The following is a 12,743-nucleotide window of genomic DNA, read 5'->3' as shown; positions in this document are numbered from 1 at the left end:
CATAGCATAGTTGTGGATGTGTATGTATTGGTGTTATGTATACATAAGGAATATATTTTAAATTAAAGTTTATTTTTAAATTGATTTATTATTTTTATTAGAGAAGAGAGCACATGCAAGCAGGGTACAAGGTGGGGTAGAGAGGGAGAGAATCTTAAGCAGGCTCCACGGTAAGTGCAGAGCTTGAAGTGGGATTCGATGTCTTGACCCTGACATCATGATGTGAGCCAAAATCGAGAGTTGGATGCTTAACTGACTGAGCCACTCAGGTAACCTAAAGCTATTTTTGATTAAAGAGAAAAGTTATTTACTAAAGAAAGAAGAAAAGTTACTCACTGAATTACTCTTTTATTCTCTCTTTACACTGAACCATCATACCTGCCACTATCAAAATTAGACTTTGGTTTCATTACATAATATCTCTACTCAGAAACCTCTTTTAGTTCTATTATTTCCTAGAGCAAAATTGCTTAGTGAGACAATCTGTCTTGAGGACAGGAATATTGTCTTCTGACTTTTCAGTTTTTCCAGGAATGCTTAACATTAAAACATAAAGTTAGTAGTTATTTCTTGTTGAATTAAAATGGAATGGTATTGGAATGCCTGGGTGACTCAGTCAGCTAAGCTTCCAACTCTGGATCTCAGCTCGCATCTTAATCTCCGGGTCGTGAATTTAGGCCTGTCTTGGGCTCCGCTCTGGGTGTGGAGCCTACTTAAAAAAGAAAAATAAGTGGTATTTGATATCATATATATATCTTCATTTTTTTTTTTTAAGATTTTATATATCTATTTAAGAGAGAGCAAGAATGAGAGAGAGAATATGAGCTGGGGGAGAGGCAGAGGGAGAGGGAGAAGCAGACTCCCCGCTGAACCAGGAGCCCTATATGGGGCTCTATCCCAGGATCATAACCTGAGCTGAAGTCAGATGCCTATCTGACTGAGCCACCCAGGCACTTCTATAATCTTCATTTTTTTCTCAAAAATGAAGTTAGTTATTCATGTATTGTAGTAGAAAACATACTACATTGTTTCAGAAAGATTTGAAAGTGCTTAGGTAAGATTTATGTGACTCTGTAGACCATTTATCTCAGATGGATTATTTTCCATGCTTAGAGCTATAAAAATAATTCTAAAAGACTATTTCTCCTCCATTCTTTACATTGACTGAGCTGTAATCTGATTTGATCCACTGGTAGACCTCAAAGCATAAGCCATAGGTTTGTCTTTGTTTTAGTATGTAGTAAGTCTATGAATACTCGGTTTAAGTGCTAGCAAATGACTAGATGATTGCTAGTCATTTCCCTAAGCTTTTTTAAAGATGAGAAAGTCTTGTTCTTTCTGTATTTGATTCCCAGAGTGAAAATGCTCGCCTGGCACTCTGTGAACATCCTCAGTGGACCCCGGTTGTGGTGATTCTGGGACTCCTACAATGCAGTATTCCCCCCGTTCTAAAAGCAGAGCTGCTGAAGACCCTTGCAGCTTTTGGAAAATCTCCTGAAATTGCTGCTTCCCTCTGGCAGTCCCTGGAATACACTCAGGTAGTAGATTACAAGCTCTCTTATTTGTTATAGTTTGAAAAGTGAGGCCTGGTAACATGGTAAAAGCAAGAGCATCCAATTCGCAACTTACAGTATACCAGGACCTTCCCAGTTAGACAGTCCTGGTTTTAGTACTAAACACAGCATCAGAAACTAACAGGGTTAGGTTTTTCTCTTGCATCAGTTGACAGCTTTACTAGGTTACTAGAGATGGGCTCTCAAGACTTTGGTTTTCTGTGCTCGCAGACAATAAATCGACAGAATTCCTTACTCCATCTGTGAGGCTAGGCTGACAAGAGCTTGCAGGTGTTATTTGTACTTACTAAATGTTAGGATTACCTATTATTCTTTTCTGCTGCTTCCATGTCCTCTATCAATTTTTCTTTTTTTTTTTTTTTAAGATTTTATTTATTTATTCATGAGAGACACAGAGAGAGAGAGAGAGAGAGAGAGAGAGAGGCAGAGGGTGAAGCAGGCCATGCAGGGAGCCTGATGGGGGACTGGATCCCGGGTCTCCAGGGTCACGCCCTGGGCTGAAGGCAGGCACTAAACCGCTGAGCCACCCGGGCTGCCCTCAATTTTTCTTTCTTAAGATGTAAGATTTATTGGAATTCTTCTATGAAGGTAAACTTACTGAATATATATAAAATATTACTATAATTATTAACACATATTAATCATTAATGTTATATAATTATTAAGAATAATATATGATATATAATATATATTATATAATACATATTATATGATTATATATAATAATACATATTAGAATAAAAAAGAAGAAGGATGTGCTTTACAAACATATCTCTAGAAAAATGGTTCAGTGGAATATGTGTTTGTCTAAAAAACAGTAAAACATATAGGAGCCTGTGATTCTAACACCATTTTGAAGCAGTAAAATTTCTGGTTATTTTCTAACATGTGTGTCCTGAAGAGGTGATGATGTTTTATAAGAGCAAAATGAAGGGAGCTGGTGTGTGCTGAGAGGCTGAGTCACTCTGGGTTTAGTATCAATACTTCATATTTTTTCATTTATGAATGTGTCACTACTTAGTGTTCTAAGTTCTTAGCGCTCCTTTATACCAATAATGAAGTATGGTTGGGCTTAGACATTTCTAGAGCAGGATTTCTTTTTTAAGGATTCTACGTGATAGTACATTTTCAGCTTGTAAGAGTGGTAAGTAATATAACATGAAGTGTCATTCATTTTGCCACATACTGCCTATGTACCTAGCAAGGTCAGGTCAGAACATCTTAACTCTGAACTTTTACCCACATAAGACACTTGTTCAAATCTGTTATTAACAAATTTAATTATTGGTTTTCTGGTGCAGACAGTGGGGCTGGTCTCAAACCCTGGTGAGATTTTATTCTGTAAATCCTCTTAAGATTCATTCCTAGAATATTTCAGAGGGTATTTGTTGAATATTGTTCTTATGTGCACTTAGAAACTACCAGTTTTCTGAAGCCCAGATAATTAAAGGTTCTACCTGAATCGCATACAATTACTAATGAAAGTCCTATCGGAGACTTTCTTTCTTTCTTTCTTTTTTTTCTTAAGATTTTATTTATTTATTCATGAGACACACACAGAGAGAGAGACACACAGGCAGAGGGAGAAGCAGGCTCCCTGCAGGGAGCCTGATGTGGGACTCGATCCTGGAACTCCAGGATCACACCCTGGGCTGAAGGCAGGCACTAAACTGCTGAGCCACTCAGGCGTCCCAGAGACTTCTCAATTGTCATTTCTGATCAGGATCATAAGATACATATATGTGGTAGGTGAGAAATATGACTATTATATTGCAGAGCCACTATTTTTCATTGAGGATTGGGGAATGTTCCTAACATTTATTTCTTATTCCTAACATCTATTTCTTATTTTAAGATACTGCAAACCGTAAGGGTTCCAAGCCAGAGGCAAGCTATTGGTATCGAGGTAAAGTTTTCCTTTTAGTTTAAATGTTCTATTTGTACATTCACATGATGAAAATTAACAAAAGTTATTCTTACTCTGTTGGTTTCTATAATTTTCAAATTTAGTATATTTCATTTGAAGTGAGGTCAGGGCAGTGTTGAAATGGAGATGAAACTTTTCATGAGAGGGACCAAAAGCTTTAAGTTTGCTTTGAATCTAGTTTAATTCAGTTACTTGGGTCAACCAAAGTGAGATTTTACTTGTTTTAGTTTCTCTTTTTCTTTCTCTATGCTCTCCTTTTCTTTTTCATGAAGAAGCATAAGATTTCTATTTTTAATTCACAGATGGGAATAATATGTGGGAATTTGAAATTCTTCCATCTGATTGATCTAGATTTATATACTACTTTTGTGTCTTTTCCTCTAAATGAACAATGGTAATATTTGTTACATTTCTTTTTGGTGTCATGATGATAAGCTCAACATTAATGAGTCAATGTCTGCAAAATGTTTTGTACTTTATAGCTGATTGTTTTATATTGCTAAATGTCTTTATTTTTCTTTGAAAGGTTGAACTAAATGAAATAGAATCCCGGTGTGAAGAATACCCATTGACTCGAGCTTTTTGCCAGCTTATTAGTACCTTGGTGGAGAGTTCATTTCCTTCTAATTTGGGTGCTGGCCTGCGGCCCCCTGGCTTTGACCCTTATTTGCAGTTCCTCAGAGATTCTGTGTTTCTCCGATTCCGCACAAGAGCTTACCGGAGAGCAGCTGAAAAGGTAATGTTCAGAGAAACCTTTTTTATCCTTATTCATTTATTGATGCTTTTTCTTTTATTAAAGGTATAAGATGCTATAAATTCATTTTAGCCTTTGACAATCAATACAATTCATAGTCTTAATGCTGAGATGCCCATGATCTGATTAGTTTATATGCTTTAAATAAACCAATCTGTGCATTAAAACTAAAGCACTGGCTTTTTTAGTGATCAGTAATTTAATTGATATGAATTTGTAGTCATTCATATCTTTAGTTGAACAAATTTGGACCAAAATTGAACCAAAAATATCACACCTTTGTCAGGTGGAAACACATTGTCCTTTTTGGGGATGATTTTGTTTAGGGATTGAAGTAAGTTTAGACCTGCACACCAACTTCTATTGATCTAGTAGCACTTTTGAGGTGTAGAGTCTTAGCTCAGTGGGAAGGCATATTATGGTCCATCAGGTATGTTTGCCACGGATGGAATTGCAAGGAGCACTGACATTTACATACGTATTTGCTCTGGTTGCAACACACAACTGAATTTATCGTATATATCATCTTATGTAATTCCAATCTTATCGTGAGGCAGGTGCTATTAATATTCCCATTTTACAGATGGAGGCTTAGCAAGGTTAAGGAACTTGCCTAAGGTCTAGGACCAGGATTTGAACCTAGGACTCTGATTCCAGATTCAAGCTCATAACCTCTAAGCTATATAAGAGACCCTTCCAGGTTCTGACATAATTCACTTAGTCTATGATAGTTTATTATTATCATTACCTCCCAGATCCGCTTGGATGTATCTTGTAGGGATATTTCTGCTTTATTTTTATAGTTTGCTATTTTTGAACCTATTGGTTTTATTTGTTGTATTAGTGATTATAAAAATAATTTTTATGCTAATTTGGGACAGTTAGGAAAATATAGAAAAATATAAGAAGAAATGATATTATCCATAATCCCCTAGGAGGGATAATTTAGTCTTTTTCATATATATATATATATATATATATATATATGTATATGTATATATACACACACACACACACACATACTTTGAGATAATTAAATTAGTTTGCATCTGTTTTTTGACTACTAAATTTGTTATCATGAGCACTTTTTTATGCCATCAAAGACCCTTTGAAAACAGTCTCTTTAATGATTAATGTGTGATCTTTACTTGTTTTTAGCATGGTGTATGTATTCATTTCCCTTTCATTGGACACAGTTTATTTCTAATATTTCATCCCAAGTAACAAAATTCATTTTTGGTCACTTGTCTTATGATTTTTGCTTCTCACAGAGTAAAAATAAACACTGGGTGTACATTTAAGTCCTAAAATTACCTCATTAACATCTGTCTCCTTGATGAAAAGAATTAATGGCGACCATATGACTTGTTAAAAGTCCTTGTGAATGCTGAATAATGGATGCTGAGAATTGTGATCTCTTCAACAAATGCTCTGATACGTTTTTGCACTTCTCTTAGGTAGCTTATTTGCCTTTTTGTTAAAAGGTCATTATGATCTAAGTGTTTAGAGCTTCAGTTAGCCACATTCTTTCCAGATTATTGTTTTTTGTTCATGCATCTGGATACTTGCAGTGCTGCTGTTTCCCTTGCTACCATTGATTGCAGTTCCACCCCAACATATATACCCTCTGACTTTTTTCCCTCAATTTCATGAAGTTTTTGCACTTGAAAGTCTTCCTTAGGTTTAACTTCTGTCATTATATTTTAGAGTACTAAAACAGTGCTTTAGATCAAGATAAATAACATAGACTATTAGAGCCAGTGTATATATTTGTCAGTCCTAAAATCCATTATGTGGTGATAAGCCTTTTTTATTTAAATCAATGATCTTGAAATTTTTGGGAAGTACAGATAGTAGATAATTTTAAAATAATTTTAAAAAACCACCATATAGTCCCAATTCCCAAAACTAGTCTTGATAAAATTACGTGCAGTGGAAATGATTTTAAAATTTAAAAAGAAAAAACAAAAAATCCTTATCTAAGTTACCAAACTCAGCCTTAATAAATTCTATTTAATCGATTTTTTTTTAAAACAAAGTCTTAATTTTCCTATCTATACTGTTATATATATTTTTCTTTTTTAAAAATTTTTTTAAATATATTTTTCCTTTGGCATAAGTATTTTTCCTTGTTGCATAGCTTTTAAAAATATTTTTTAACAGAAAGGTATTAATGGGGCCATTAGGGGCAAGCCTACTAGTGATGGAGTCTTAACTTCTTTGGCTTGAGCTGTAAGATAGAATACTGGTCTGGGACTAGAAGTCCAGGACTTGCCTTCCAGCACCTTTGCTACCAAGCTTTATGGTTTTAGGGAAGTTATTCATGCTCTGAGCTTCACTTGCTTTCTCTTTGAAATAAGTGTGATTAGATGATTTCTTAGACCCTTTATAGCTGAGATCTTTAGAGAAAATATGAAATATTTGACACTTTTGACGTGTTCTGGAGTAAAGTGGGAGGAATAAAAAGCCTAGCATGGCTATCACATTGGACTGTTTTATTGTTACTGTAACATTTGTGTCTTTCCATAGTGGGAAGTTGCTGAGGTTGTTTTGGAGGTGTTTTATAAATTGCTCAGAGATTATGAGCCTCAACTTGAAGATTTTGTAGACCAGTTTGTGGAATTACAAGGTAAATTTAATTCTGTCACTTTCAAATAAGCTGTCAGCTATTTATAAAGCTACTTATAATTTAGATATATATATGATACAAATTATTTCTAAGTTTATAAATTAGAGTGTAATCTTTTTAATTACATTATTTATTTTAATTGTTCTGAACAAGAGAAAATAAAGTAAAATTTTGTGGAATGAAAGACAACACTGCCTTACAGATTATTTGACAAGTTAGCATGTTATAGGTAACTAACTGCTGTGAGCAAAACAGCCCATTTGGGAATTACCACTGTATACAATTTGTGTCCTTGTCTCTAAATTGACACTTGCCCATTCAGATGCCATTTAATTTTCAAGTCTCATACATTTCATATAAACCAAGGGTGTGACAAAAGTACTAACTGACCGTCTTTTGGACTATGTTGTGTTCTATTTAGGAGAAGAAATCATAGCCTACAAGCCACCAGGATTTAGTCTCATGTATCATCTTCTGAATGAGTCACCAATGTTGGAGCTTGCTCTTAGTTTATTGGAAGAAGGCGTTAAGCAGCTGGATACCTATGCCCCTTTCCCTGGTATGTGCCCGAATGTCTTAATGTCTTGAAAACAGTTCTCATATTTTCATTTTTTATAAATGGAAGGTTAAAATAGATGATTTCTGAAGTCCTTTTCCCTGTGAAGTTCTCCATATTTACGTAATGTTTTCATTGAGTCAAGCAGTGAAAGTATATTAAAAGTGAAAGAGGGATCCCTGGGTGGCTCAGTGGTTTAGCACCTGCCTTCGGCCCAGGGCGTGATCCTGGAGTCCTGGAATCGAGTCCCACATTGGGCTCCCTGAGTGGAGCCTGCTTCTCCTGTTGCCTGTGTCTCTGCCTCTCTCTCTTTCTATCTCTCTGTGTCTCTCATGAATAAATAAATAAAATCTTTTTTTTTTAAAAAGTGAAAGAGTAAAGTACAGTCTCTCTCACTATAACTGTGTCTCATTGCATGTTTTTTTTTTATGGGTAATTATAGTTATTTTTCTTTCATTTTAATGTCTTTAACATGCCTAAATTTAAATCTAATGTATTTTTTGTTTTCTTGTCTCTATAGTCTTCGTAGAGGCACTTAACTATATAGTGCCTGCTACATAGTGTTCAATAGATTTTATTTAATATTACTACTGCGGGCAGCCCCAGTGGCTTAGCGGTTTAGCACTGCCTTCAGCTCAGGGCGTGATCCTGGAGACCCGGGATTGAGTCCGACGTTGGGCTCCCTACATGGAGCCTGCTTCTCCCTCTGCCTCTCTCTCTCTCTCTCTCTCTCTCTCTCTAATAAATAAATAAAATCTTTAAAAAAAGATATCATTACTACTGTTCATTATCATGATTTATTGAGAGCTTACTATGCATTTGGTGCTTTTAAAAGCACTTTTAACACATTTAATCTGTATAAAAGCCTTATTACTAGATATCATTTCCAGTTTATAAATAAGGAAATTGATGTAACAAAGAGATTTCATATCTTTTGGTGGTAACTTTTGGCTCTGTGATTTGAACGTAGACAATTTGGCTCCAGAGTTCATGTATTTTAAATTTGAATGGTGGGATTATAGATGATCTTTGTTCAAATTCTCAATTTCTTTATTTGCAAATTTTCTGCAGTGAGTATGTATTACTCTAAATCAGTTTCTCAGTCTTGGAGCCAGTGACATTTCAGGCCATGTAATTCTTTGCTGTGGGGACTGTTCTGTGCATTGTAGGCCCCCACCCACTAGATGCCTATAGTGCTTTCCCAGTTGTGACAACCAAAAGTATCTCTAGGCCTTGCCAAGTGTCCTCCAGGGCCTAAATTACCCTCAATCTGAAAACCATTGCTCTAAATAATGAAGGAAGAGATAAGGGAAAATGAGAAGCCATTGCATACAAGTAATCTTAAATTACAGAAATTATGGTGAATTGACATTGATGAGTAGTTTTATGAAGTTGCTGCTGTAAGTGGACATTTGAGGGCTTTTTGAGTCCACAACTTGTCCTTTGGCTTGTTTTCCTAAGAACTGTGCATTTTTAAGATTCATGTAGAACTTTCTAACTTTATGTTTTTTGTAGGGAAGAAACACTTGGAGAAAGCAGTGCAGCATTGCCTTGCACTTCTCAATCTGACTCTGCAAAAGGAAAATCTCTTTATGGATCTTCTAAGAGAGAGTCAGCTGGCTCTAATAGTTTCTCCTCTAGAACAGTTGTTACAGGGAATCAATCCCAGAACCAAGAAGGCTGATAATGTGGTGAATATTGCCAGGTAAGTTATATTTGTAGATAGAAAAATGACGAAATAAATCATGCGGGCTTGCTTTCTACCTTTGATTTCTAAATCTGGTCAGATCCTCATTCATTACTTTGGGGGTTGGGAGGCTCATTTTGTTCTTGCCTTCTTTAGTCCTTCTGATTTTAATTACTCTGACCTTTACAATTTTTTTTCTCTTTCTAATGAATTTGTATCTTAAGCATTTCTTAGTATAAAACGACATTGTCTTAGTATTGTTTGTCTCCTGAAGGGAGACAATATTATACTGTTAGTGGGAATACAAACTGGTGCAGCCACTCTGGAAAACAGTATGGAAGTTCCTTATAAAAGTTAAAGATAGAATTACCCTATGACCCAGCAATTGCCCTATTAGGTATTTATCTAAAGGATACAAACATAGTGATTCAGAAGGGCCCCTTGCACCCCAATGTTTATGGCAGCGATGTCCACAATAGCCAAAATATGGAAGGAGCCCAGATGTCCATCTACAGATGAATGGATAAAGAAGGGATTTGGGACGAGGACACACACACACACACACACACACACACACACACACACACGGGAATATTACTTGGCCATCAAAAAGGATGAGATCTTGCCATTTGCAATGATGTGGCTGGAACTAGAGAGTATTATCCTAAGCAAAAGAAATCAGAGAAAGACAAATACCTTATGATTTCACTCGTGGAATTTAAGAAACAAGACAGATAAACTTAGGTGAAGGGAAGGAAAAATAAAATAAGATGAAAATTGAGAGGGAAGAAAACCAAAAGTGATTCTGAAGTCTAGGAAACAAACTGAGGGTTGCTGAAGGGGAGGTGGGTGGGGAGATGGGGTAACTGGGTGATGGGCATTTAAGGAGGGTACATGATGTATTGGGCACTGGGTATTATATGCAACTGATGAATCACTAAATTTTATCTCTGAAACTAATAAAATGTATAAATATATATATATATTAGGGAAACTAGAAGTTTGGTGGTTAGGGCTAGGGAGCAAACTTTTCATTGTATATATCCTAGCTTCCTATAATTTGCTTAGCAGTGTTTGGTGTTTTGTAACTTGTAGACATGTTACCCTGATTGATTACTTCAGCTTCACATGGCATTCTGTGTGTGTGTGTGTGTGTGTCCGTCCCAAATCCCTCCTTTTAATAAGGATAGCAGTCATTGGACTAGGGCTCTCTGTAATGACTTCATCTTAACTTGATTGCCTGTGTCTACAAAGACCCTATTTCCAAACAAGGTTACTGTGGGTTCAGATATAAACGATCAAATTTTGGAGGAATGCAATTCTTAACCAATAACAGACTGTATCTAGTTAGGATGGAAACCTTTGTCATTTACCCAAGATGTTGAGAAGAGTAAAAAGCCAAAAGTTTCATCACATCGTTCCTCAAATGTTTTCTTGTTTTAAAGATACCTGTATCATGGCAACACTAATTCAGAATTGGCTTTTGAAAGTGCCAAGATCCTCTGCTGTATCTCTTGCAACTCTAATATTCAGATAAAATTGGTTGGAGATTTCACACATGACCAGGTAACTGATTTTGTTGTTGTTATTTCATTTGGTACATTCTGAGCACATATGAAAGTCACAGTGTCTGTGAAGGAATCTTATTTTTGTTTATGAAAAAGTTCTATGAGAGTAAGTGTATTTATATATGATGGTGAAAACCTATCTGTGTACTGGGCTGTGATTTGTGTTTGAATAGAATACCATCCACAGTGATACCATAGGCACTGTAGCGTGTGCCTGGCAAGCAGAGTGAGACTCTTGCTCTTCTGAGTACAATAAGGTGATGAGGCTTGTCAGTGCAGCTTCTGCTTGTGTCCTACATCCTTTGTCTCACTCTGTCAGTCACTCAGACTCTGGTCTGATTTTTTTTTTAAATTTTATATATTTATTCATGAGAGACCGAGAGAAGCAGAGACATAGGCAGAGGGAGAAGCAGGCTCCTCACAGGGAGCCTGATGCGGGACTCGATCCTGGGACTCCAGGACCATGTCCTGAGCTGAAGGCAGGCGTTCAACTGCTGAGTCACCCAGGTGTCTCGAGCCTGTGCAATTCTGAATGTGTCTCATTGTTGAGTTGGCTTTCTGGTGACTTCCATTTGTGTCACTATGTTTGATATTGCCCTGTAGACAGTTTTCAGATGTTCTGTTAATCCAATTTATTCTCTCTTTCTATTTTGAATAGCTCTATTCTGTGCTGAAGAGCTACTTTTGGGGAATCTGCTACTTTTTCCCCTCTTTCATGTTAGAAATCACTGCTTTAGCTAGTTGGATTTTGTTGTGTACTCCTTTACATCAGAATCTTCCTTTGTTGGGCTGGCAATATATCGCCCACAGATTGACTTAAAGTTCCATTAATCAATTGTAACAACAACAACAAAAAAATCCACAAAAAACTACATGATAGGGGATATGGAAAGTGAGGGTTCTCAGCTCACTCATAAACATTTGAGTATGAATTATTATTACCAATTTTTACATCCTGCTAGATTCCTCGAGGAGATTGAAGTAGTGTCTAATCTCTCAGCCCAGAAACATAAAACTGGTGATAAGCAATATATTTCTAAAGAGAAAAGATAAGAATTTTATTTTATATTTTAGTTAAGATCCCATAGCATTGGGTTTATGATGAAGAGGTCATGAGATGGCAATTTAATGTTATTTTTTTTAAAAAACCTGATTTGATTCTTTGTGAAAGAAAATTTGGAGAAGCAAGTTTTGAAATCAATAAACTTTAAAAATTTTTGTGTCTTCAGTTATTTCTATAGAGAGCTAGCGTATGGCATTTTAAGGAACTGAGTTTCCTATTAAAAGCAAAACTAAAACGTAAATACTTTAGAGATTTGCCTTTTTTCTTTATAGACAAGTGTATAGTTTCTCTAATATTTAAGAAGTTTATAATTTGTCTTTTAAAAAATCTTTCTGTGAACCCAGAGTGTAAGTCAGAAGCTGATGGCTGGATTTGTGGAGTGTTTGGATAGTGAAGATACAGAAGAATTTGTACGCCTAGAAGAGGGTAGGTCTTCCACTAACACGTTTATTTTTTACTTTATATAAATAACAAGAACTTTAATTGTTGGTGATGAAACAGAAGTTTGAGAATTTGCTAGCACAAACATGTAAGGCTTTATGGAATCCTCTTAAACAAATCTGAACTTACTGTAATGGCTGGTGAAGTGAACTTAAAGAGAACGTGATGGTTTGGAATACAAGCTTTATATATTTAAACTTGACTTATCTTGACTTTTTTAGTTTTGTAATTTTGTTTTGTGGATTTCCACATTAAGGATCAGAGCTTGAGAAGAAGTTAGCTGGAATCCGTCATGAAACAAGAATCCACATCCTGAATCTTCTCATCACCTCTCTGGAACGCAACCCACCCAATCTTGCTCTCTACCTGCTGGGATTTGAACTGAAGAAACCTGTCAGTACCACAAACCTACAAGATCCAGGTACAGCCATCGGACACATAGATGTTGTTTTTCTTTCGTATTTATGTAGCTAAATGGTCATTCATTGAATTCTGGGCTCATGGAATAATTCATTGAAAGTGAGAGGTCACATGGTAGGTAACT

The 12,743-nt window shown here is 35.9% G+C and overlaps 1 protein-coding gene across 5 annotated transcripts in view; it reads left to right on the top strand.

The window, feature by feature from the left end:
* NUP205 (nucleoporin 205) overlaps positions 1–12,743 on the top strand; it is a 115,765-nt gene that overhangs the window by 64,019 nt on the left and 39,003 nt on the right. For all 5 annotated transcript variants that reach the window (XM_072762967.1, XM_072762966.1, XM_072762965.1 and 2 more), the window contains 9 exons: positions 1,356–1,538; positions 3,430–3,480; positions 4,028–4,237; positions 6,785–6,884; positions 7,306–7,443; positions 8,956–9,145; positions 10,573–10,693; positions 12,103–12,184; positions 12,456–12,620. In XM_072762967.1, coding sequence (XP_072619068.1) covers positions 1,356–1,538; positions 3,430–3,480; positions 4,028–4,237; positions 6,785–6,884; positions 7,306–7,443; positions 8,956–9,145; positions 10,573–10,693; positions 12,103–12,184; positions 12,456–12,620 — 1,240 coding nt within the window. The remainder of the gene's footprint in view (positions 1–1,355; positions 1,539–3,429; positions 3,481–4,027; positions 4,238–6,784; positions 6,885–7,305; positions 7,444–8,955; positions 9,146–10,572; positions 10,694–12,102; positions 12,185–12,455; positions 12,621–12,743) is intronic.

This window comes from Vulpes vulpes, chromosome 7, assembly GCF_048418805.1.
Source record: "Vulpes vulpes isolate BD-2025 chromosome 7, VulVul3, whole genome shotgun sequence".
In the NCBI taxonomy this organism is placed as follows: domain Eukaryota; kingdom Metazoa; phylum Chordata; class Mammalia; order Carnivora; family Canidae; genus Vulpes; species Vulpes vulpes.
The sequence above is the reverse complement of the archived record's forward strand: the minus strand, read 5'-3'. Positions and strand labels throughout refer to the sequence as shown.